The sequence below is a fragment of the Serinus canaria genome, chromosome 4, assembly GCF_022539315.1.
Source record: "Serinus canaria isolate serCan28SL12 chromosome 4, serCan2020, whole genome shotgun sequence".
NCBI lineage: Eukaryota > Metazoa > Chordata > Aves > Passeriformes > Fringillidae > Serinus > Serinus canaria.
Genome location: NC_066317.1, coordinates 25,183,419 through 25,211,150, shown reverse-complemented (window position 1 = coordinate 25,211,150; position 27,732 = coordinate 25,183,419). Strand labels below are relative to the sequence as shown.

The following is a 27,732-nucleotide window of genomic DNA, read 5'->3' as shown; positions in this document are numbered from 1 at the left end:
GCAGTTGTGTTTTGTAGATGGAAGACCAAGAGAGATTGCCCTGTTTTGCAGTGAGAGGTGTTTCCTTTACAACTGGCTTATACTCATCCCCAGTCTTGCATGGATACAATTTAGAAAAGTATGCTGCTATCTATAATTTGATTAACTTTATTGACTTCTAGCCCAGCTTTTATTCCATGCTAGTAGTAGGTATGTAAAAACTTTGTTAATGTCTTTCTTTTACTTTCTGAAAATACTGTGAGTAAATTTTGCACCTAATCTTCCTGCATAAATAGTGAGTTATGTGTAACTAGTGTGTTATTTATTATCTTATTTACAGAGCAGCATATGTAAACTATTATATGTTAGAGGACAGTTAGTTTTGCAGTATGTTATGATGAATATCCATGACATGATTTTTGTTTGAAACTCTGCCAAATCTCAAGATGCTTCTTTTAAATTCAGAACTTGTCCAAGTAAAAGCCCCACAGCTTCAGGGGAGGATTTACCTCAGTCAAAGCTGATAAGGCCCTCTGGAATTGCCTATAAAGTAGAAAGCTCTTCTGTGTGTGTACTTGACTCTGAGTGTATATTTGTGTGTCTGGCAGTCTAAAATGATGGCTCAACTCCATTTGCTTTGCTTGAGATGGAATTTTTTTACTTATTTATGCTTCTAGTTCATTTTCTTTGTATGGGTAAAGGATGAGCTATATAAATTAATATGAACAGTTTGATTTTTGGTGTCTCTTATTATGTCACGGGAAGGATCTTGGTAAAAGAAAAGGGCACAGGTTCCACCTGTGAAAAGGCAATAATAGAGTGGATTAAGTTCTTTAGGTTCAACGTGGGGTTACAGTTGGCTGACAAAGTTACAGCACTGGATGGTTTCCAAGCTACCGTAGATACAGCTGGTCGCAGAGAAGCAGCTGAGAGCATCCATTCTCTTGTGCTCCTTTCTGCAGGTTCTCCATTTGTGGGATGTGTACTAAGATTTACATTTCTATCAGAACATTTTTGAAACTTAAAAACCATTTAAAAAATATAATTAAATAAGTCGCTGCAGTGGTATGAAAGACTTTTATGCATTAATTCTTTAATCTTACTCTGAGCCTGACGTAGTACAACTTCCCTTTGTTATCCTCTTAAATTACGAAAGAGACCTGCACAGCAAGAATAATCCCAAATTCTGGTTGTTTTGGCATCTGCTGGAGTCTTCTTTTATTGTCATTATGCACTGCACTCACATCTCAACCTGAAGTAATGTCCAGTGGATGAAAGACAAGCTGCTATATTTCATGAGTGTAGTCTCACGAGAGTGTTTAAACATGGGAGATTGCCCTTTCTTTGAAGGTTTTTTTGGGGAGGACATTTGCTATTGGAAATGATCAAGACTAAGGAGCAGGATGTAGCCCAGGATAATAAAAATATTTTACTGGTGTCTGTCAGGTTGAATAATCTCCTTGGAAACCAAAGCCTGTATCACTGCTAAAGTTCACAGGCAGCTGTAAGATGTAGACCAAAGTGAATATATTGCTTCCTCTTTATAATTTTTGGTCTTTTTCAATTGTGTACCTCCTGTGTTAATTCAGGCAAAATACTTGGAAGCATCTGTCTGCAGTTTGTTGTTTTCCCCGTCTATAGGTGGATGGTGCATCAAGAAAAGGAATTTTTTTTTTAGAATATACAGAAGAAACTGACATTTTTAGTTTAGGAGTAAGGCAACCTAGCACAATTTTTATTTATGTCTTTACTTTTGCTTGTAAGCAATAATTGTGCTGCTTTGCTGCTGTTATGCAATAGAGACTTATTGAACTTTTTAAAACCACTTATTATTTTTTGTAATTAGAACTAACTTGTGCAGCTGTCACTAAGCTCCTCGTCAGATGATATATTTATTATGTTAGAAATGAGAGGAGGCACGTGAGTAAGACTGTGAAAGGAATATGCAGTGCTCAGGGTAGGGTTTTATGTTTAAATGGGTGATCAGCATGTGTGTGAGACCAAGATGATTGCAGTACCAGTGCCTGACTAGTTATGTGCTGCCTTTAATCCTGTGATATTGTGTTTCATTGTCTCCCAGTACACTACTGTCACAACTGAAATAAAAACCCTCTGAATTCAGTGAACACTTTAATCTGTCATCATAATCACGAACTCTTGTCAATCATGGCTTAAAAGTTAAGCATGCGGATCAAATCTGCAGTAAGAGGAGACACCTGGACTCCACATTGTAAGTGGAGATAGTCCAGGATGCTAAAAATTGGTTTCATTTGTGTTGTACAGTTTTAACTGAACACGGTGCTGATGTTGTTGTTCTTCATCAGTAAAAACCTCGAAAGGTTACTCTGTGACTTGGCAGGAGAAAAATTTTAGAATAATATAAATCTGCTGTGACAAATTATGTGATGGGAACTTTACTTGTTCGTGGCAATACTTTGGATTTTAGGTGTGCCCTTGAGCTGGGAAAAAAAATCAGAATACGTAGAAAAGTTGTACCTTATAAAAATATCCCAAGTTTTACAAATGCACTAAAACTGAAAGAGACCATAGTCACTTCAAATCACTTTTATTAATTAAAATCTGTACTTGTGGAAAATTGTAGCAAAACTCCTGTTTTATGATGAGCATTCAGAGTAATCTGAATTGTGATACTTAGATAATTTTATTTTCATTACTGCCTGTGAAAATAACATCACCAATTGTGATCAGGGTTGTGAGGACCTGGCATGTTGTTAGCATTGCCTCTTCCCTGTCATGGTGAGGCTGGGTTTCAGTGGCTTACCTTTCTGCCAAAAAGCAACTGCAGTCTGTTGTTTTTTCTTTGCAAGCAGGACCAGATGTTTAAGAATGAAAGCTAAAGGAAACATATTCTGGCTTTACCTCTTCTTTGTCAATTAACTCTCATAAAGCTGTAATTTGGAGTGAAAGACTGAGATTTTACCTTGGCTGATATCAGGTCTGTGTGACCTTCTGCTGTTGTCACGTGTGGTTAAAAAATGGCAACCCAACTTTGACAAAGTTAGAAGACTTGGAAAAATCATTCTTTTCATATGCTAAACATATCCCATGTTTGCACTGAGGTGAGCTATCCCAACTGTTCCAAAGCAAAACCAGCAGCCTGTTTCATCTACCAAGAGTACCAAGAGTGTGTTTAATCCTGGTGTGGGTGCTTGAGCAGCACTTTTGTCCAGCTGTTGCACCTAGCTTGCTGCTGCAGTGGGCCAGGCAGCTGAGAGCCACATGGCCAGCAAAGAAAAAGAGTGCAAAAAAAAAGAGCAAAACAAGCAAACAAAATCAGGTTGATGAAATGTGAAGGGAAAAGGACATGAGGAATGTGGTGGGAAGTCACAGCAGAAGGAATAAATTTGTGTAGGACTTGTGAGGAAATAGAAAAAGCCTTTTTAAGTCTACCATGGTGTGGGGATTTCAGGTCTTGTGTGGCCCACACATCTAAGCCTATGATCACACTGCTGTGATGTGGGAGAGGTGTCCTTTGTTCTTGAGGAGAGATGTAAACATTTAGTTGTTTGTGGAAGCTTTGAGGCCATGGGTTTCCTCAGGTTAGAGTGTGCCTTCAGAGAAAGGAATGACCAAAGTCTCCCATGCACAAGCAAGGCCATGAAAGGCTTAGATGAAAAATCACTCAGACACACAAGTAGCATTGAATCCGCAGCCAGGATGGATGGCTGCTCCCTGCTACTGCATGGAAAGGTAGCTGCCATTCCCTGGGGTTGAGGGAGGTACTGACTGCCGTGGAGAAGTCTTCATTTCACAGCTACACAACCTGGAATGCTTCAGTCCTTCTTCATCCTCACCTGTATCTGGTGTTACTCTGTAAATAGTAGAGAAATAATGACTTGTTCTTGGGGATTACAATTTGACTCTCTACTTGAGCCCTATTGCTTCCAAAGCACTGCATTGAGAAGGATAATATGCTTTGTGTTGTTGTTTTGTTCTAATTATTTTTTATTATTTGTTCTAGTTATTTTCCTGATGGCTGAACTTTGACACTGAGATATAACATGACTTCCTTAAAGGTGGTTGGAGGTTTAGCTTTTAAGGACTTCTAATTCAGAGGCTTTTGCTTTTATATGACTGTGATTGTACCGTGTAGTTACTTTACCATCTGGCTGGCTGTGTGTCTTCAAAAAGCCTCTAAATTTCTTTCTGAAGTTAATTCAAATTCTGTTGAGGCTATAATTTAATTCTGATACCCTATTTCTTATTTCATCCACATTATTATCTGAAAAAGTTAAATGAAGCTTAAATAGTTTTTCTCAATATGACATATGCTTTTTGCATCATAGGGCCAACTATTGATATGGCATGATAATAATACAATGGAATGATAATGTTGAAATGATAATACTGTCATGCCTTGCTAGTATAGAATAGCTATCCCTACACGGTTCAGCTGTTCCTCAGCAATATTTGTCAGCCAGGTGATAGCAGCTATTTCTGTGTTTGCAAGATGACCATGTGTGCTTGGAGTGTTACATGTTCATTAAAATAGTTTAACAGCCTTACCAATAAAATTTAGTCTGTAAGAACCATCAAATGTTCCAGCTCAGGCTACTGGGATCTATTTCAGACTACTTAGGCAAAATAGATCATAAAATAGATCACATCTGGGTAGAAGTGCTGGGATTTGACATGCATAATTTCATTGGTTGCCTTTTGAATGTGAGTCTTCACCTCTGGCAGTCTTTAAGCTATCATTAGTTACTTGTGTTCTGCCACAGCTCTGTGGTGATGCAGTAACCTGTAAAAAAAGCAAAGTTCAAGATTCTATTCTTTCTGCATTGTTGAATCTTACTAAAAGGAGCTCACAAAAGCAGCAGTGTTTCTTACCCCACTACTTCTACTATTGAACAAAAAAGAAAGAGAGAGAATGTCACTATGATTGAATTTTGTGACTAACACTCTGTGAGACTTCTGTGATTCAGAAAGTTTTGATGTAGGCATGATGAGGTCAGTGAAGGCAGTCCTAAAACTGCAGATGTGGCCAAGCACATGGCCAAAGTGTTGGCATACATAGGGATAAAGTTAAATGCAAAATATTTCTGTTAGAGAAACCAGTGGCTCCACTTTTGCTGTCCCTACAGAACATGAAAATCACAATAACATAAAAATGCAGAAGAAAAACAGTGGGGGAAGGATTGGTAGAAAGAACAACTTGCTCTCACACCTCTTGCCTGTGCTAATAAGGTCATGTGTGGTATCTGTAGAAAGCAGATAATCCACCTTATATTGTGGCTTTAAGAGAAGATACATGCACTTGATATTTTATGTCGTGTTTAATGAACCTAAACTTCAGGTTGGGATGGGAACTGGTAGCCAACAGAGCACCTAAAGGGGAATATCCATTAAGAACTCAAGCATCTAGCCCCACGGAGGAGCACCAGAAGCATTCACAAAGTTCTCAGGAAGCTTCAACCCAAAGACTCATCTGAGGGGTTGGCAGGGAAATCATGACTTCAGACATTCCATAGCCTGAATCTGAAAAGAACCAAAGAGTAAGAGGTGTAACACATTCATGCCAGAATACTGTACCTGTGGGGAGTGCAGGTGGAGGGAGAAAGAAGTGGAGGTTGTGTGGTGTTTATGGAATGCTCAAAACCCAGGGTTACTGTGAACCATTGACTGTAGCTGTTATTGAGGGAAAGCATCCTTGGATTTACAGGTGAGATGGAAAACAGCTGGTGACGAGTGGTGTCCCTCACAGCTCCCTCTTGGAACTGGTGCTCTTTAATTTCTCTGTCAGTGGCATAGACAACAAGATGGAGAGCACCCTCAGCCAGTTTGTAGATGACACGAGCTGAGCAGTGCAGCAGACACAACAGAAGGACAGGATGCCATCCAGGGGGACATGGACAAGCTGTAGAAGTGGGCCCGTGAGAACCACGTGAGGTTAAACGAGTCCAAGGGCAGAGTGCTGTACCTGGGTCAGGGCAATCCCAGATGTGAGTCGAGACTGGGAGAACTCATTGAGAGCAGCCCTGTGGAGAAGGACTTGCGGATTCTGGTGGATGACAAGCTGGACATGAGCTAGCAGTGTGCACTCACAGCCCAGAAAGCCAACTGCATCCTGGGCTGCATCATGAGAAGCAAGGCCAGCAGAGTACACTGTGGCCAGCACTGAGCTCCCCAGGATAAGGATAGGGATCTCTTGGGGTGAGTCCAGAAGAGACCACCAAGACGGTCAGAGGGCTGGAAACCCTCTCCTGAGAGGAAAGGCTGAGAAAAGTGGGATTGTCCAGCCTGGAGAAGAAAAGACTCTGTGGAGCCCCCATTGTAGCCTTTCAGTACCTAAAGGGGGCTTATGAAAAAGAGGGAGAACAACCTCCTTACACAGGCAGATAGTGCTAGGACAAAGGGCAACAATTTTAAAGAAAAAAAGCAAGAGATTTAGCTTAGATGTTAGGAAAAAAATTTTTACTGAGGTTGGTAGAACAGCTTACCCAGAGAAGCTGCAGATGCTGCTTCTCTTACAGTGTTCAAGACCAGGTTGGATGGGGCCCTGAGCACCTGATTTAGTGGTTGGTTTTCCTGCCCATGTCAGTGGGGTTGGAACCAGATGATCTTTAAGGTTCCTTTCAAGCCCAACCTTTCTATGATTCTGTGAAAATATATGTATATATGTGTGTGTGTTTTTCTGGGCAGGTCTGGCTATTTTGCAGGTGACAATAATGGGATTCTTCCTCAGCGGCATCTGGTACTATTGAAATTACGTTATGTTAGATGTCTCTAATCAGGTGGTATTTAGCATGTACAGAAATGGTACAAATCTGACTTAGGGCAGTCAGGTCGCTTTGCTGTGGGAATCAGACAGACTCAGTTTTGACATTTCCTCAGCCAAGTTGCATAATAGTTTCTGACACATATCCAAGCCATGCAATGCAGTGATACTGCATTGCCAAATAGATGATGTACTGTGTGTGAAAGAATGGATGTTATTTATCCAGCCAGGACTCAAAATGGGGTAGATAATTTTATGAGTTAGGAAGTTCAGGCAGGCTGTCACAGAGAGACTGAGGTACAAAGAAGACTGACATGTCAGGTGGAGTGGTTCTGCAGAGTGTGAGGAAAGATGAGTCCAAGTTTTGCATGAGTTAAAAAAGCAGAGAAAAGAGGGGAGAGCAGAAAAGGCTGATGAAGGAGCCTGGAATACATCCATGCAGAGTTTATATGAACATGCTCAGCCTTGGAGATAGAAATCTTCCCAATGATGGCAATGCTGTGAGAAAGGACCACAGGTGTGTCTGTTGAATCTCAGGTTGCCCAGCAGACATCCACTGGGTGTATGTTCAGCCCACTAGGATGTTTCAGTGCTGTTTGCTGGAGGTGGTGACCATCCTGGCAGGTGGAGGCTGGCAGGATGGGGCACTCAGACAGCATTACCTGGAGCCACTACACTTCTCGTGGCCTGTGTAAATCACAGGAGGAGGTGTCAGGGTGTCAGGCTCAGCAGCTGCTGCTCTGCTCTCCCCCCTACCTGCAGAGCTGGTGCTCCCACAGCTCTGAGGCAGGGTGCCAGTTTGCTGGGAAGGCTCTCCTCTCCCTATGAGCAGTGAGGGGTTGGCTCCCTTCAGTGCCCTGCTCCTTCCTGAGTCAGTCTGACAGGCAGAAATGTGAAGTGGGATAAAATGATGACAGCTGGGTTGTACTTTGGAAGTGGAAAGGAAAGAGTTGGATCCATTTACAGCTTGGAGTGATGGAGTAATGCAACCAATAGCAGCTATTTTACCAGCATCATAGTTGAATCAGAAAGGATGTTTGGCTGGTATAGTTCAGCTGATTGCTGGATATTTTAATCCAGATGATTTCAGCAAGGCTGACAGTTTCATGACTGACAGTACTGAAGTAATTCTACTACCTTCAGCAAAGCTGCTCAGGATTTATTCTGAGACTGTAGTTGTGTTAATTCATTTTTCTGACTTGACAGGCAAAAATCCTGTGTGGCTGTGACCTTCAAGTGAAATGAGATGTCCTTTGAAATAGCCAGGAAAATATTCTTCTCATGTGACGTGGAATACTTGTTACCTTTAACAGTGGCTATGTGTATGTGTGAAACCATGTATGAGTGATGTGCTGGGCATCAGTAAAATAGGGAACAGGGTTCTGAACTCTTACATTATTCTTAGGCTGGTGCATGGTTTGGTGTAGCTCTTACTTGCAATGACAATGCAAGAGCTTAAGTAAGCTTCTGGAGGTTGTTATAACCAAAGATGTTTCTTTTGATTTGATAATGCCGCTGTAATTCTTTCCAAAATTAGGAGAAACTTGACATTCTAGATCAGCTGGTGGCCAAATGGCCAAGCATTTGATGTTCCTGGCAGGTGCTGATAGAGGAGCTCTATGTCTCATCCACCAAATGTGGTGGGGTTTATTTTTTTTTTTTTCTGTCTGCTGTTTCTGAAATGTAGTGGGTTTTTTTTTTTTTTTTTTTTTTGCTGTAAGTATATCAATAAATTTAAAGAGTACAGGTGGTTTTGTCCATTTTGTGCAGTGTGGGAGGGTTTTTTATTTGTGGCAGTTTTTTGTTTGTTTGACAGAATCTAATGGTAGGTAAGAGCTACTTTTTGAGTCACTGACATTTTGTGCTTGAGAAGATAAATTTAGATAAATACTTGACTTTTAGTTTCAATTAACTTTAGTTTCTTTCAATTCCAAAATTTTCTTCATAAATATGGAATAGCAGTGGCATTATTTTTTTTAACTTAATGGAAAAATATTTTTTCTAAATTTTTTGATAAGAATTAGTTTTGATAAGAATTAGTTTTGTTGATAAGAATTAGTTTTATGAATGGTTTTGGAAAAATAAAATAATTTCAGATATAATAATATAATTTCAGATATAATTCAACTAAATTAGGTTGAAAATGAAAACCAAGTAGTCTGGTCTTTTATTCTAACTCCCTACAGGTAAGTAAATGTTGTGATCCTGGAAAAACAGTGTTTAGCCAAAGTTGGCTACTATAAACAAGCTTTTGCTTATTGCTCAGTATCATTAGTATTTATTAACCACTCCACTTCACTGAGATTCAAACTCCAATTTTTCTTCCTAATATTTCTATTTTTAATATGAAAATGTATTTTAAAACAAAGTACCCTTAAAATAATCTGGAATAAATTCAGTTCAGCATAGACATTTCTGATATTTTTGAAGAGACTTTTTTTACCCCAGGCAGGAAAGTTCAGAGTAGTTGTGTCATGTTGAGTGTTTTGTGCAAGCTGTAAAATCTGTGGACTTGATTTAAGCTGACATTGTCCATAATACAGCTTTATTCCCTTCTCCTTCTGCTGTGATGAGTCTCCACCAAATCCTCCAATTAGTGCAAAGTTATAAAATTATAGACAGATGGGAAATTAGTATTTATAGAAAAATGCCCACGGTTTTGATAGCTTGAAACTTTTGCAGATGATGTGTTAGCAGTTGAGACTTAGAGAAGGCAGCCTGTTCAGAAAAACATGAAAGCTTGTGTACTTTATGAAGCAGTAGGTCATCTAACAATGACCATAAATTTCAGAGTTAGTTTTCTGTGAATTGAAACCATCTGTAGCAAAAAGTTTAAAATGAATTTGTTTGTATTGGTAAAAAGTAGGTAAATAGATAAATACACAGCAATTATTTCCTCAGATGATTATCAAAACCAAAAAAATTTGCAAGATCCATCTCTTGGCTCACAATTAATTAGAGTTTTGCAAATGCTACCACCTTGATAGACTTGAATAGTGCACAAATCATAAAAGTTTTAATGAGAGAGAAGAGATACCTGTCACTCAGTGGCCCTTAAATACTGCTGGTCTGATGTTCAGGGCAGTGGTATGGTTTCATTAATACTGGCCTAAGTCCAGAGTAATTTTCCTAACCTCAGCAGTGTGGTTACTTTGGAAACATAATAATAACAGTAATTTTTCTGATGATTCACATATTTAAATCTAATAATCTTAGAATAATATCTTAGAAGGGATCAGCATTTGATGACAAAGGAAGAGCTGAACTGGGGCTGTTTTTTTGCTGTCCCTGTATACAGCTAAACTAGCAAGAGTGCTCTATGAAAGTCTGATTTCCTGGACAGATTTCATTCCTTCCTAAAATTCATAGCTTGAAGTGACCTTCAGGATATTCTCTTAGTGACTTTAATGTGTTTTGCTGGTGTGTAGCCAAAATTTTTACTTTCCAAGTGCTGTTCCTTTCTCAAAAGCAAACCTGGTAATAGACTTGTTTGTGTGTGTGTGCACACCTATAGCACAGTTGAATTTTAATAAAATAAAACATCACCACCCTGTTTAGGAGAATATTATTGCTAAATGCACAATGACATGTCATTACTGGAGAACATTCTGAGTTTCTCCTACATGTCCATGTTCTTGTTGAGTCCAAGTTGCTCTACATCTGTGTTGTGAGCTTGGGTAGAGCCCAGGAAATCTCCACAGAGGGTCTCCGCAGGGCTGTATGCATGTAGGGGGACTCTGAGCAGTTTTGGTGTTGGGGGAAGAAAAAAGGAGGTGCAATATAGAAATCTACTGTGTCTGTAACATTCTATTCCCTGTGTAAGAAGTTTCCCTAGATATCCCTTCCAGGACGAAGTTGGAAGATTCTCCCATACTTAAATGTCACTTTTGCTATTTTTCATGATGCTAAAGTATTCATGCCACTGATTTTGAATATCCTATGCCATTCTTGCCTTGTATGATACTGTTGTCTTAAGCTTTTGTTGCATCATGCCACTAGTGTAATTATTGGATCAGGCAAGAAGGATTTTAGTCAAATTTATGATGCTTTATTAGGAGTAAACCTCCCTACATTCAAGACAGAAGCTACTTTTCTATATTATTCCCCTTCCTTTCTCCTCCTTTTTCTCCTCCCTTCTCCTTTCTCTTCTCTTCTCCCCTCTTCCTTTTTAAAGAAAGCAATAGTATTTTATTCACCTGGAGAACGAATGCTGTTTCATATGTCTTGAAATTGTTTCACTAATGCTATTTTTCAGCATCTTAGTCTTCTAAGCCAGATTGCTGCAAATATATGATGCAAAGCTATTTAAAAGCTATGGCATGATGCTTCAGATGATTTGTAAAGTTTAAAGTAGCAGGCCATTTTCACAAAGCCACCTGTGCATCTCATATCCGTTACAAACGGTGAGATCCAGCCACAGCAGAGGTACTTGTGCTCCTGCACGCCTCGCTGCTTCTGGAAATTCCACCCGTGCGCTCGCCTCTCCTCTGCAGCTCTGAGAGTCCCACCTGTGGTTCTCTCTTCAGAGCAGCCAAGTTTCAGGACTTGTGTCACCCCCACAGCTGCTGCTTCTCCTCCAAGCTGGACATGGAGAAGTGCAAGTGTTCTGGCACTTCCAGGGACAGTATGTCAAGGTTATCAAGTAGAGGGAGGAAAGTGTTTGCCGTCTGACATCCAAGATCTGCAGTTTTTTGAAAAAAGATATTAAAGGCAAAAATGAAGAACAAAAAGGATTTATTTATTTTTCCTTTTTTTTTTTATTTTTGCATTTCAGAGGTGACATTGGAGGCTGGTGGTAATATGTAAATGTTTGCGGAGAAAGAACAATGAGAAGTAAAGCCTCCTCAGCAAAAAGCATACAGAGACTAAGCCGTTGTGTTAGCTGATAAATAATGGAGGCAAAGTGCCGTACACTGGGTCTGGCAACGTGTACATTGTTGTTAAATGTTTAGGGGATGGCAAGCCAAGTGATGATTTCTTCATCTCTTGCATGTTTTCAGATAGAGGCTGAAAGCAGATTCTAGAGGATTTACTCTTACAAATAAATACTAATCTTTTGGCTTAATACAGGAATAATTTAATGAAACTTAATATCCCACAATATATTTGGTTTAGGATGACTACAGCTATTCTGAGGAATATAAAGACATTTTTGAGAGAAGAAAAGGAACAACTTCTGTGGGGTTCATGGTGGAAGGCATGAGAATTGACAGGCTTCAGTGCAGCGAGTTGGCCATAAAGAAAAATGTTCCACTTGTCAGAACAGTGAAATATTGGGGTGAATAAAAAGCCTGTGGAAATTGCAATAAAAATTTAGATGTGTTTAACTTTTTCCTTGAACAAAGAGGGACGAACTGGATGTCCTTTAAAGTTTCTCCCAGCCTTTTTTCAGGGAGCCTGTAGTGGGTACCATAGCTGTCAAATTTATTACAAACTTCCTAAATCTTATTTGGGTTATCTTTTACCCCTGCTCAGCCAGAGTCTCTGAACATCATGTAGTAGATCAGTCTAATGTCCTTATATCCAAACAAATTATATTCTACATATAATTTCAAGGGGAAAAGTTACTATCCACCATCTTCTTTTTAGGTCCTCCAGGGAAAAGAGGTAAGCGGGGAAGAAGAGGAGAGACTGGTAAGTTTTTAATTTCATAAGATCTGTTGTCATTTGATGTCTGTTTTTGTGAGGATGCATACCCAGCATGCCTTGATTTTTAGTTGTACTGCACGTTTGCCCTGAAAAAGAAATCTGAAACTTCTCTGGTAAAATGTTGTGACCCTTGGCATGTATCTGGTGGCCTTCTAGATATTTCTCTAGTCTTGGGCACCCATAATTTGCAGGCACACTTCATAATGCTCAACACGGTGCCTATGGTAACAGGTCTGTACCTGTCAAACCCTTCAGGGGTGTTCTCACACAGGCAGAAGTTAAAATAACTCCATATAAGTCAGTAGTTGGAATACTGTGTCAGTGTTACATCAGGCCCCTTTGGTTGGAGGAGAACAATTTTGTAAAGAATTAACAAAGGAAATAAAATTTCTTGTGTTGAGAATGTTGATAATCAGGGACATAATGTGATAAGTAGACTACTCTGCATGAGAGAAGTTTTATAGAAATGAGCAGTTAGGTTCTTACAGAAATAAGAAAAACATTTGTTGGTTTGTTACCCTTTACCAGGGAGGTTGCTGTTGATAGAAACCTGCTGCTGGTGTGTAGCTTGAAATTTCATTTGAGGCAAATTTAGGAGATGCTGAGCACCTCTTGCTGTTGACATTCACAGGAATTGAATCAATTACTTTGCGGGATTGAGTTTTTCATCAAGGTGAACTTTCTGGAGGAAATGCAGTAGAAAATGAGCATTTCTCTTCTCCTTGGCTATTTTGTCTAATCTGCCAGCTAGGAAAGTCTTCCAATCAACTTGATCTCTATAAATCTTCTATAGCCTTTCTTACCTATGTAAATGATAATTTATCTGGCTCTTAAAAACTATTTGCATATCTTCCTGAATCACTAAAACAAGTGAATCACAAAACTAAAACCAAGCCCTGCCAAAAGTTGATACAAATCATCTTTGTGTTTCCATTCATTGCTGTCTTGGTATCTGCTTCAGAGAAAGAGGCTATGATACAGAGGGAAGTTCTGTGGTTGAAGATTGAGTTACAAATGATCCTGGAAATTACTTTATGGGATGCTCATTGATTCATTTTAAATCTGGAATAAACACATGGTAAACTATTAATAAAGGAAACGGATCTCTCATTTAAAAACAGACCTGCACTTTAAAATGCTGTTTAGGAATGTTTGCCAGAATAACAAAATTACCTTAGTTGCTGGACAATAAAAGTTGCATTGTTAAAACCAAAAGGCTGTCAGTATTAAAAGCAATCTCAAAGTACAGCTGCGGCTGTTTTATACTCCTTTTGCACTTCACTTTATTCAGAAATTAGAGAGAGGCATAAAAGCTTAATGAAATGCCATTGATTTGGGAGCTGCAGCTGCTCACCTTAATAAGACTGAAATAGTAGTTTTGATTTGTGGCCCTTTGATAATGTTTCCAAGAACTGCTACACAAACGTCTTTGAGGTCTAAATAATTGAAAAAATGTGCAAATATCACTTCACGAAGTGTGACATTTTAATGGGGAGCTTTTTATATGTGTGCCTTGAGAGAGGAAGGCGATGAAAATAAAGTTCAGCACTGTCAGGTGGCCACTGAAACCTCCCCTCACAGGCAAAGTTGGAAGTCTGGAAGATGCTGGTACACATATTCTTGACAAGATGCCCAGGTTAAATGCCAAGGGTACTTTGTGCAATTCCGCAGCCAAGCTCTGATCCAGTGCTCGCTGTGTGGTTAACTGAAACTGGTGGTGTGGGTACATGTGCTTTATGTGGAGCCTGACAAAATGAATTGTATCCATGGCTGGTATTTTTGGACTGGCATGAAATTGCATGGAAATAAATGGAGAAGCAACTTTCATAAGCTTGCATGACTGTAATTGAAGATTTGTTAAGGTAAGTGCATGCCTTTAGGCAGTAGTCATACTTACAAATTTCAGAGCACTACCAAAGCACAAGATTACTTATTTGGGAAAATGTATGCTCTGTATTACCAGTGCTGCTCACTGACAATCCCAAGGCCTTGTGCTTGACTGTGTGTGTCTTTCTTCAGTAACATCATAAGCTTATGTTTTCTTTTTTCTCTTTTTTTTACCCTTTTTCCCCCTCTCCCCCGTCCCACAGGACCTCCTGTAAGTACAGTGATACATTATTGGTTCTTCCAGAATCAGGCAGAAATCTGTTAGATCCTGTTAAGTTATCAGCGTGATAAAATGATCATGTATACTCAAGAGGGAATTTTGGCATTTATACATGCACAGTATCTTGGAGCTGAATAATTTAATCAGGAAGTTGGTTAAAGAAAGAGTCTCTAAACCAATAAAGCTTTATGTTCAGCGCTCCAGATTTGGATTCACAACTCCATGTAAGTATGTTATGTTCATTTTGCCTGTGACTTCATAAAACAGATACTTTACTGAAGTATGAAAATGTGTGAGTATCCTATCTTAAGCCCAAACCTGGCCAGTTTTGCTGGGTAGTAACTTCCTCTGCATTTATCACAAAGTCGTGTGGTACAGGCTCCCTGTTCTTTAGAGGCATGGAGGCTGTCCAGCTCATTTCACTGTAATTGCTACTGAAGCAAATAAGTGCTTGTGTAAAATTATTGTTAAATAGTGCTATTCCATTTAGTAAGTAGATTGAATCTTGTGCTAATTCTTCTTGTGAGAAAACGTTTTCTCTCTTCTGAGGTTTTGAGGTTATTTCGTTTTTTGCTTGGGTTTTTTTTGTATGTCTTTTGTTTGCTTTTTTGTATATTCCCAGAGTAAGTCAAAAGTCTGACTAAGCACGTATTTTTCAAACCTTTGTATCAGTCATGCCATCCATGTGCATCATAGGGTGTAGGAATGTGACTGTTTATGTTTTTTCCTTATCAGATGCAATATTTCCACAATATTTTCAAGACCGTATCATCTGTCTATTCTATGATACATGCATGTTTAAGAATATTTAATTAATGTGTTGAATTCCTGCTGCGACCTAAAGATTTTACTGTCAACTGCATATATTGAGTCATGATATGACTTACCCTTTTAAGACTTTGACCATGTGCTCAGCAATTCATAGTGACAAATTCATTTAACAAGCCATCAATGAAAAGCTAGGCTTAACGCATAAAGGTGCTGTTTATTTGAAAGAAACACTGTTTTTCCCAATTTCTTTTGAAGTCCTCCTGTGAAACACAAAGAGCAAACATAAATATTGATACAAGCTATTTTCCTGTACCAAGGCAATGTGGCAAGAGTTCACGATATGTCTCATTAAGAATTTCTCTGACTTTAGCTTCCCACTGTTTCAGTATAGGTTCATTAAAAAAACCCAAACAAGCAAATAATCCCCCTAAAATAAGTTGTAGTCTTGGCAATATTAGCACAAACCTGAAGTAGGTTCCAAAACTGAATAATTTTAAGAAGTAGTGACTTTAAATTCCAAGTTTCATACTTGAAACCTATGAAACTTCATCTTGCTGACAGGCAGCAATGGTTTAGGTTGTTACAAGGCATAAAATAGTGTAGTTTCTCTTCCTAATTCATTTCTATTTGCATAGACACTGGCTAGGGGCAACTGTTGTGAACCTAAGTATTGTTTTCACCTGGGAGACTGTGGTAATAGTTTTCATTTAAAATATCAAATATTTATATATCCTACATTAAACTGGAGAATTAGGTGTATGTTGTAGTTTCAAAGGCTGCCACAGTTGCTCTGTTTATTTTCCTTGTGCATGACTACTGAGTGGCACATGTAGTAGCAGTCAGAGGCTGGGGATTTTGAATATTTTTATGATCTTTTACAGCAATCTCAGATTTCTTCTTTGCCATCTATGTTCTAGTGGAATCTAATACTTTATTGCCTAAGCACTAAACCTTTTTTTTTTTTTTCTAAATTAACTGCATATTGCCTGTCAGCTGACATGGATAATTCTCTTCATAAAAAAACAGGACTTCAGTGGGCATCAGAAGTAGCCAGTAGTTTTTTAATCAGAGGGTTTATATAAGTTAAAACACATAATTTCCATTGCCAAAGCCTCGTTTCTTCACTCTGTAGTACCCATCTCATGTTTCTTGGTTTGAAATATCGTCACATGCAAAAAAGTCAAGCAATACACAAATTAAAATTTCCTGGTAATGTGCTCTGCATGTTTGTTATGTCATATGTCATGACTGTGTTGTTAATGTGTCATACCATTTCATCTCATTCAACCAGGGTCCACCAGGGCGAAATGGCTATCCGGTAACTCATCATATATTTTTGATAGCAATTTATGGTTTCTCTGAAATCCTGTTGGTATATTTTGGTTTCTCTTTATTACTGTCAAAAGGACCCCCTTTTTTTTTTGTCTTGTTTGGTTTCTCAGATGTCTGGAAAATGCAGGATTTCCCTTTAAAAACAAAGCAAAATAAAGAGCTTGTGACAAGTTTCCTGAAAGAACCAGACTATTTACAATGCATAAATGAGATGCACTGCTTGTTTGATGTTGTGCATATTTTGTGTTGAGTTTCTTCATTCTTGCATACAAAATTCATAATTAATTAATTGAAAAGCTTACTAAGATACTGCATCTCAATTTTCCATATTAGAAAGCTGTAGTGTTGCCATATGAAACCTCTGAGTCCTTATGGAACCCCTGACTCCTTTCTTTAAATTCTCTCCTGTTTCACTTGACTGTGATGTTCAATGCATTTTGAGCAAAGTAAAGTGTTATGACAGAGGTCCTAGCAATTGGCTGCAGTGACTATCACAGAGTAATTTTTGAAAATGGATGCAATTCATTTTTCTGTCATTTTCATTCATATCTTTAGGATTCATTGCCTAAATATATATACATATATATATATATATATATGAAATAATGCATCTTTCTAAAATCTATTAATAATACATTTCTTTCTACTAATCAGGCAAACTGCAGTGTCCCATTCATTGAAAGAATTATATGCCTGCTGTCACATGGGTATTAGAAACCAAGTGACTAAATGTGATAATATATGTGCACAACATAGTGAGTGTTGAAATATAGTAATGATCTTATTTATAGCACTTGATAGTGGAGCTTAAAGGGCCCTCATAGACTGATTTGCCCCTGTTTTTCAGACAAAACGTACGTAATCTTTCAGTGTGTTTTAAAAATGTTTCTATTGGTAAAATATAAATTGTAAGCCTTGAGTACCTGCAATTAGAGAATATTGTAGAATCACAGACTCTCAAAATGTTTTGGGTGAGAAAGGAAATTATTGGAGAATTTAGTTCCAATCACTCTGCCATGGGCAGGGACACCTTCCACTAGACCAGCTTGCTCAAATCCATCCAGCCTGGTCTTGAACACTAGAGGGATTGAGAACACTTCTGGGATGAATCATCCATAGCTTCTCTGGGCAGTCTGTTCCAGTAGTTCACCACTCTCATAATTTAAAAATTCTTACTTATATCCAATATCAACTTCCTTTTAGTTAAAAGTCTTCACCCTTGTCCTGTCACTACACACCTTGGTAAAATAAAGTATATTTCTCCACATCTTTTTTCATTTGATGCAGCCTATTTCAATGCTTTTACCTGGGCAGGCTCTGGAATTCCAGAGTGGTGTCACCAATGGGTCATGATCCAGTGTCCATTTTTATAATTACATGTAGTTGGAAGTCAGCTGGTGAGGAACTGATCATCAGTATCAAGAAACTTGCTTGGATGTACTAAAGCCATTATCAGGTTTCTGAGTTCACATTCCAATTTCTCTTAGAGTGATTGATCTGTGTAGGTGAGTAGAAGTTGTTTTCTTGAAGAGATTTGTTGTGGGATCTGAAAACAATGAAGGTACTTCAGAGCCATGGTAATGAAATTACTGTTTCTAATGGTGTTGTTATGGGCAAACTTAGTCTGAATGCCTTTCTCCTCATGTGAGATGTGAGCTGTCAGTAGTGCTTAGCACTTGATTGAGTGCTGCTTCTTGCTGCTTGAAAATGACTGGGTATAAAATTTGGCTTTGCTTCCTGAACGTTTTCATGTGGCTGAATGTTTCAGTCTTTTCAGTCACAGTCATACTCCCCTGCTTTGGGTGGGAAATATGTAACTGCAAGTGCCATGTACTTGAAAAGTATTTTTACAGCCCTGTAGAGGTCTATTAGAAGGCTATTAGTGTTCTTAGTTATTTCTCCAGAGTCTTATGTAGCTCCATAAGAAGCCTTTTTGCTTAAATCTGTATTGGATTTTATGGGATAGTCTGTGAGGATAGTGAGGTGTATGTGCCACATGTAACCTAAACCTGGTGTAGCTCTCTCACAAAAGCAAGTGGCTGTTTTCTCCAAGGCTTAAGTTTTCTTTGAATGTGTTCATTCTAAAGTATCTTAAAGATACTTTAATTATAACACTAAAAGAATTACAGTCAGAAATCTAAGTTCCCAGGAAGGTACAGCATCAAAAAAATCAATAAAAGTAGGTGGGGTTTACTGCTAATGAGTAACACAGTTATTAAGGAGCTTAGAAACAATTATCTGATTAACTGGTTATTATTTAAGGCACCAAGAATATGAAATAAGGGTACACTGGTGCAACTCTTTTTTTTTTCCTTATAACAAGTTTTGTATAACAGACAGTGACCAAATTCAGACTTGTAACCCTTTCAGCTTGAGTTTAAAATTGAAATAGACCATCATCAAATAAAAGAGGGAAGAGTGCACAAACATTGGAGAATGAGATGACAGGCAGCTTTTGCAGGCATGTTGTATGACAATGTTATAACATTATTTGCAAATAATGTTAGAACTTGGAAAAAAGTACACACACACACACACACACACACACACACACACACACACACACACATATCCCCTAAAGAATACCTACACCAAACTCTCTACCCCAAAATTACCCAGCCGCTAAAAAAAAATCATCTTGTGAATGCAGTGAGGAGGCCAAATAAACAAACTGTTGGGTTTTTTACAATTCTAGGTTAAATGGGTAGCAGATTTTTACTGTTTTCCATTGAAAAATTGAAGAAAGCACAATTTTTTTCCATAGCATTTTTCCCAAGCTGGGCAAGATCAAGCTCAACATCCAAGCAAACCATGCTGGAAGTTGCCACATGTGTGGTGATAAAGCTTCGCTTCTTCAGAATGACGTTTCAGAATATGGAAATACCTCCAGAGCATTTCTCCATAAACAGAGGAATGTAGAAATTTCTCCTTCATCTCTCCATGACAGTCAGTCTGCAGAGCACTTTATGCATTTACAAGACTTGGAGGAGCTGTGGAGGGTCATGGCTTCTCCAGGTGACTGTGTGCCTTGTATTAAATCCCATTTCTTCTAACATCCTCATTTCATCTTCAAGAAGTATAGACAGATTCCTCTCCTGAAGGAAAAAAAAAGTCTAAATTGGAGATTATGCTTCTGCAAGTGTCAAATATCATCACTTTTACATCACTGAAATGTAGATCTTTGAAATTTTACCTCTCAATTAAATTAAATTTTCCTAGCTCTCAGAAAACTTGCCTCAAGATAACGAAGGGGCAAAGCTTTGAAGTGCAGTAGAAAATTTCAATTATTCTGTAGCCTGATATTATTCCTTCTAGATTACAGACTGTCTTTGTCTTTGTCATCACACTTCTGATCTTTGCACCCATAAAAATTTGTTCAAATATACTATAAGAAAAGCTGTTATCCTGTTCTGTAAGGAATTTCAGGTTGCTGTTATGTCGCTGATTTTTCCTCACCTCATTTTCTCTTCCTATATCACAAAAGGCAAGGAGAATTCCAGGTAGAACAGTGAAGGGCATTTGAGTTGGAAAAAGTAGGCCTGGTGGGGAAGAAAATGAAAATCACCCTTGTGAGAAATTGATGAAAGATTTTTTTTTATCATCCTGCTGTGTTGCTTTGTCTTTGATGGTGTTTCATATTTTGTTTTCTGTGTCTCCACTTAGAGATTGGGGCTGCCTAGGCAAATGTGTAATAAGTAGCCATGTCTCTTCATATACATAAAATTAATTTCAGCCAAGTGCAAGTTTTTCAGCCTCAGATACAATGGCAACTCAGGTGCTGTAAAACAAATAGAATTTGAATAATCAAAAGAGAAGAAATGAGCAAAGATTGTGCATTTTTCATCTGTGATTAACCATAGCCTGTGGCAATGTTAAGCATTTTTGCAACAGTTGTATTTCTAATAGCTGCTCAGCTCTCCTCTTTTTCAGAATCGTTCAAAAATATAAATGTCTAAGCTCATGGAGCAACTATCTCAATTCCTTGCCTTACCCTGAGCATGTGGCTTGGTGATCCTATAGAAATTTTCCACTTCACAGCAATTTTTTTTCTTTCTCAACAGGTGTCTTCACAGACCACCTTTTATTTCTGGCATTTGCCCAAAGTAACTCTTAGACATATGGCAGCAAAACTTTTGCAATAAATTTCAGGTTAGGCAGTGAAACACTGATAACTATTTCAGGTTTACTTCTTTTTTTTTTTGCTTTTAAATGAATGGAAAATTCAAAACATACAGAGTCTCAACAGCTTCTTTGAGCTGTGATTTTAGTATGTGTTTTCTCAGTTTCTATGCTTTGTCCTTGTACTCAGTCACAACAGAGGGAATTGCCATAGGAGACATGAGGTTTTCAGTTGATCTGTTTGCCTCAGACTCCTTGCTTGTTCTCAGGGAGTGGAGAGAGACATGAGTGGTCAGCTTTCCATCTTAAAGGATACCTGGGTTTACAGATTTCTTTGTTTGGAACCACATAGAATAGCAGTATCCTCAACAAACCTCAACACTGTTCCCAAATAGATGCTTCAGGTTTGAGAAGTGTAGTGTTAAACTTGCTGCCATGCAGGTTAGCTTTGTAATAGTTCTGTGCTATGAGAACCATAGGAAGGCTGTAAAAATGTGGTAAGTTTTGGAAACATAGTGTAGCTGAGGACACATGATACTATTCAGAAAATAAACTTCTAGTTCTTCCTAGAAATTGAGGGAGGATCTCTAAATCTGCATGGCTGAGTACTGACTGTGGCCTTTGTAATCACATCAGTCACATTCATACAGTAATGGGGTTTTATGACCTTTGGTTCTTCAAAATAATATATATTGCAACTCGTGAGTTTAATTTTTTCATTCGCCAATGTTTTCACAATGATTGAAGATAATTATAAAAGGTGATTCTAACAAAATTTTGAGACCTCTTAAAATGACAGTTGCTGTTAATTCTGTGTCACAGGAAAAAAGCAACACATCAGAACACATTCATTAGCCACTTACAAGGCAGTATCCATTTTGAATGAGCTATGAGCTAAATGCTCTCATTCATTACATTTGTGAAATGCTGCCTGCATAAATAAGAGCAGGCAGTGTTTATTTCTGCAGCTCCTTGGAGGAATCTCAGAGAGCCCCAAGCTATTCCTTTTCTGTGACTATGATAGTGAAGGAACAACTTCCTCATCTGCAAAAGCCAGCAATATTAAAAGATATCTCTACCCATTTCTTCACTGAAGATAGTAGAAATAAATTGCCATAAATAAGCTAAAGGAGAAAGTGCAGATGGAGATTGAAGAAAAATTTTTGTGCTGCTGTAAATGCCTGCGTACATAGGGTGTCCTGCTTTTAATGCATTAAACTTCCTGAATTATTGAGTCTGTTTCATACATAGCATTACAAATAAAGGTGTAGAAAACCAATAGAAGAATGAAATAGCATTATAATAAATAACCTCAGTAAATGATTAGTAATACAGACAATTGTTGCCATATGCTGGATCCACCAAGACCCTCTTTGAACTGGCAATTTCCATCTCAGATGCGTGGACTCTGGTACTTTAAAAATCCACAGCTCTGCATGGGACTTTCTAGATGTCAGTGTGTGATTAAACACTGAGCACAAAATGCTGGGATACTGAAGGCTGGTGTGAGTCAGTACAGTTTTGATTCACAGCTGACGTCAATTCAAAATGACACAAACCCATACATCTATCAGATAAATAAAGATTTATAGCTGGTGGTAGATAGATAGGGGGTAGGTGTAATTTAAGAATTAAATGTATTTTTTCAGTGCTTTCCTCTGCAGACTTAGAAATTTCCCTCTTCTCTATCATAGTAAAGCATGTGTAGGTAGAGAAAGGAATTAAGCTAGTTTGTCATTTTTTTGACAGCATACATACATTTCTGGTCTCTTTGGGCTACTCCACTGAGTTCAGCTTGGCAGCTTAGCAGGTGCCATGCAGAATGCTGTGGTTAATATCTTCACATTTATGCTTTGATAGGCTTAATTGATGCTTGAACTGTACCTGCGATCATTCATACTTGCTTTTCGTCAGGCCTGCCACTTGAAATTTTCCAGTCATTTCCTCCCAGTGCATGATGTAGCTCTCTGGTATAATAGAACAAGCCTTACTTATGAAATAAACTACCTTGGAGCAAAATTTCGTTTTCCAAATGATTTTTAATTCTATATTTCACGTTTTCATGTTTGACAGTTGCATGTGGATGTAGAGTGATTAACCAGTGGTGGTTAAAAATGCCTCTTGGAATTTGTCTGAACTGTCACTTTCTCTCAAGAAGCTTGGAAATTCAAAGACAAGGTTAAATCAATTACAGTAGAAATCCTGTATTTAATTACTTAATGGTTGGGCTTGATGATCTTACAGGTCTTTTCCAACCTAAATGATACTATGATTCAGATTACATCTGTCATAAATGCGAAGGAAAATCCTAAACTGCCCTTTAAGAATTCTTAAGTCATCAGTTCCTTGCCTGGAAGGGGGGTTACACAGATGATTCTGAGGTTTTCTTTCATGCTGGATTTTTAATTTTGATTTATGATACTCTGAATGATGTGTAAAACTGTATTACCCATACAGCTCCCAGGTGACTAATCCTATGTAGGAGTTTAAGTGCATTGTTAATCCTAGCAGAGGTCAAGGGGTGTAAAATTTCATTGTAGAAACTCGTTCCTGAATTACTAGACTAGGTGTCTGGATTCTGTGATTTCCAGAAAGTGCTGGGGGAGGATTTCCCTTGAAGCACTTCTGCTTTCCTCTGCAGTCAGTGTTCAGATTCCATTTAAGAGAGAGGTGATATGAGGAGAGGAACATCTGGAGCAGTCAGTCACCTCAACTGGCTCTTCTTTACAAAGCTGAGTGAAGAAATACTTCCCTACTGGGAATCAAATCATTCTCTGATACACCTCTGCTGGGCCCCACACTGGACAGCATCATTCAGTAATCTCACAAAAATTATTTGGCTAGTGTTTGTCAAGCTTAATAGGGTTCTCAGCTCTGTGGTTTTGGATTCCTTTTTCATGGTCAGGAGTTAGCTGGTAGATCAATGACTTTAAGTACTTTTTCCTCCATTGTGGGGATCTTGGGATGGACATACTTAGGGTGTAACTTAACTTTGCCTCTTGAACCACAGGGAAAATTCTAGGCTGTTTTTTGGACTGTTCTTACTTTCATTTTTTTCACCTCTCTAGCTGTGCCTATTGAAATCAAGATTAGTTAATGACATTTCTGAAAGCAAACATAGTTGTCTGGAAGGAAAGATATATACGAGCAGTGTGGAATGTCAGTTGGAAGGTTTTTCCATGACTGTGTAGGATACAGATCATAAATGACCCTCAAAAAATGATTTTGAGATATTTTTTTGTTGTTGTTTTTATTTTGTTGGTTCCCTCTCCCTGCCCACCCAATTTGGCTTTAGGTAAAGCAGTCAAGATTCACTATTTATGCTAGTATTGAGAAAGTACTATAAAGTACTGACAATCTAACAGAGAAATATTGAGTTAAAAATTCTTTTTGGGTTATTTTGTACATTTTCACGATATAAATCCCAGTGTAAATGAAAGGAATTTAGCCCTTTGCTGCTTTGACTCATGAAAAACTGTCATGTATGTGACCACTCATGAGTTTGATGTAGAAATCAATTTCTTTCTGCAGCATGATATTCTAATGAAAATAAACTGCTGTTGGAAGGCTGAAACTCTAGCAAGTGAATAAGCCTAGGGAAAATTTGGAAATTTTCAGAAGTTACACTATTTATATTTAACAGTTCTTCATTTTATAGATCAATTACAGCTAAGATAAGCCAAATTTTAAGGGTAGATTCTTCTACTTCTCAGTGCACAGACTTTTGTGAAACAGGAGTTGTATCACTACACTGGACTTAAGCTTACATTCAATTTAATGTTTTAGTTCAGTAGTATGAGATATGTACACTGAGGTTGTGGATTCCAGCAATTGGAATGACCTTAGTTTGCTCCTTGCAGTTAGTTTCACAGGTTGATATTAATAATGGTACAGTTTTCTGTGGGTGAGAGGGAACATTGAAAAAAAGTTCTCCAAAAGAACCAAGAGTAGCATACAGCAGTTCAGTAACTTTTGTTATGCATAATGTAGTATTTGCATTCCTAGTCATTGAGAAAGTGCAACTGTAGCTTCCTTTTTTTAATAGAAAAAGGCACAAGTCAGACCTGTGGTTTTCATTCAGGTACTCTGGCTGATTAGTCAGTCTCCAAAGAGAAAATTACCTCAACATTTCCACTTCCAGCTGTGTGGATCAATTATCCTGATTTTTTTTTTTAAATCCACTCTGAATACTAGGTCTCTGCCCTTAGGGTATGTTAAGTATAATCTGGTATTGCCATCACATCCAAATTTTTTTCTCCCTAGATGGGAATGTGAACAACCACTTTTTTTTTTTTTTTTTTTTTTTTTTTTAATGCTGTCACCAGCTTCTGCCAAAATCCTTTTATAGTCTTGAAAACTATGTCAGAAGAAAGTAATGAATATTTTTTATTTAGAGGTATTCATGTGAGGATCCACAAGTTGTAAGAGAATAGTCCAGAGAGATTGAGATTAAATGAACTAATGAGTTTGGTAAATGCTTGGAGATTTAAAGTTGTTACACTGAACTACATTCTGCCTTTGGATTTACCTGTTCAGCTCTGGTGGAATCCATTTTAACTTGCATAATTTGATTGAAACTAGGAAATAGCTGAGAGTAGTGTCTGATTTGCTGGAGTATGGCTCAGAAAGGTACAGGCATAGCATACTTGGATTTTCAAGTTTTCTTGGCTGGGGGTAGCCCACGTTCTATGGTAGATCAGATTTCAGGAACTTTTGCTTCCCTGGTTTAATGTTTTGTTGGTTGAATTTGCTTTTTCTGTGCAGCAGTTGTCAAGGAAGGAAGAAAGATTTCTCTTTTGCAGTGAGGATGTACTTGGACTTTAAAGGAAATTTAGAATCAAAGTAGTCCAGGGTTTTGTGTGACAGGCCATTAGGACTGAGGTCTTAGATTGATGGCACAGGGTATTAAGATGGTAAGTGAGGTACTATGCAGCTCCCAAGTTAATATATCTAATAAAAGCACAGACATGGAAATAAAGCTGCTGTATGCCTGTCTGAGCACTTCACAGGCTTAATGATTTTGTTTTCAAAGTCACAGTAATAGAAGTTCCTTATGGAAAGTGATGGTGACTCACGTGAAATTTCTTTTTTAAAGAACCAGACATGGTCTTTTCTTGCAATGCAAATTCTTTTCTTTGCTACATCCCTCTTTCCTTGTTAAACCAGGGAAATAGAACAGGTGGTGCATCATTAAAAAAATATATGTAGGGAATTGTTTCAGGAAGAAAGAGTGAAAAAAAATCTGTATTGCATCCCTGAATTCTGCTTTATTTCTGTGATTGAAATAATCTTTGTAAGTGTGCTTCCTGTAGTTTTTTCCATGATGCTTTATGCTTTTTGAGAATTTAATGATTCCAAGTAATTTTGGAGGTGTCATAGTGTTATACAGCACCAACCATTGTTATACAGCACATTAACAAGTGATTTAAGTGTAATGCAATTAGAACTGGGGTGTCTTTACATTAGCTGCATGCATGTTTGTGCCTTTTAAATCCCATAGGTAAATGCCAGAAGTATCTGAATAGACTTGCACGTAGGGAATTTTATTTTTCAGTATTTGACCACATATGGCAGTCCATAGCTGAAAGCACCTGCTTTGCAGTTTTAAGTTTTAATGTAGTGTATCTGCACGAGCTTTTATTCCTCATCCTGGAATTCTTCAAACAAATCTTTCTTCAACCTAATGGCAGTTGAAAGAGACTGGGGTTTTATCTTCGTGAGTTTATTCTTAAATGCTTCAGTATCTTGGCTCTTATTTTTGTTCTCTTTTAAACCCTTTGTTGTAACTGTGCTCTTTTATGGAGATGTATCCACTCCAGTTGATGTTCTTCATTGCAACTCAAATAAGAAGTGTCTATGGCAGCTGTATTTTTTCTTAATTCCCCGAGGGACTCATTCAGAATATTTGCCTCTCTAGGCAGATAAAAGGAGCGTGTTGGTAGGATTCTTTGGTCCTAATGGAGCAAAAATTGTTTTATGTTCCTGCTCCTGAGTTTATCAATCTTCAAAATCTGATGTTTCCACTGAGGCAAGGTGAAAAAATTGGTCTCTGAAGGTTACATCCATATGATACTGTGTTATGTACCCACTATATTTTTATTTTTCCTTAGTAGACCTTATTCCCTCTAAATAGAAAAGATTTGTAGAGCCAAAAAACAGGTTGAAATAAGTGAAAGGGATTTTTTTTTTCACATTCACTAAAGCTATCAAAACCCAGGTAATAAGAAAGATTGTTCTTTAAGAGGGTCTCAGTGATCAAATGGATTTGCTTCCATGGTGGTGTGAGTAGACATATTCTTCAGAATTATTCCAGAAGAACAAAAATCTAATTCATCAAAGTCACAATGCCACAGCTGTTACAACAATCTATCTCCTACTGAAGGCTAGCCAGCTAATTTTTGAGAAATGACATTTTTCACAGTTTATTGTTTTCTCATCAACATGGCACCAACCACATCAAATACAATCACCCAGTGATGTTGGCATTGATGAATTAGCCATGTGCTTTCTATTTAGGGATACAGGAGTTTCAATTTCTTTGGGTGAAAAGAGAAGTTTTAGGTAGAATGTAGGAGTTTTCTCTCTGCTCTGTGTGAATGTTTTCCATGTTCAAGTACTTGTTAAGCTATGCTGGAATTCAGTAGCATAAACTGAGTGTTTTTACAGAAACACATAGTTCTGCAAAACTTCACTGGACTGTTTCAATGGATTATGGATGGGTGAAGCATTTTGGCTTCATTCTTTGCCATAACTTGAACTATGTCACTCTTACTCTTTCTGGGGTCAACAGTAGTTTCCCTCTGCAGTAATTTGTCATCCAGATATGACTGTACAAATGTAGTAGATGCTGGTAAGAGGCTTAGGCTACAAGGAGGAAAACTGCCTGGAAATAATCTTCTTGCTAGTCTGATGTATGAAGACAACAGAGGTATTCCACGGTTTGGGATTCACACTAATACAGGGCCCTTTTTTAAAAAATATATTTGCAACATATACAGTGTTGGCCATGATAAACAGAAGCACACTGTCCACCCAC

At 38.0% G+C, this 27,732-nt stretch overlaps 1 protein-coding gene across 1 annotated transcript in view; it reads left to right on the top strand.

Annotated features, from left to right (window-relative positions):
* Positions 1-27,732, top strand: part of COL25A1 (collagen type XXV alpha 1 chain) — a 291,662-nt gene that overhangs the window by 137,853 nt on the left and 126,077 nt on the right. Inside the window, exons 3-4 of the mRNA XM_050974011.1 lie at positions 12,308-12,352; positions 14,458-14,465. Of these exons, the coding sequence (XP_050829968.1) occupies positions 12,308-12,352; positions 14,458-14,465 (53 nt within the window). The remainder of the gene's footprint in view (positions 1-12,307; positions 12,353-14,457; positions 14,466-27,732) is intronic.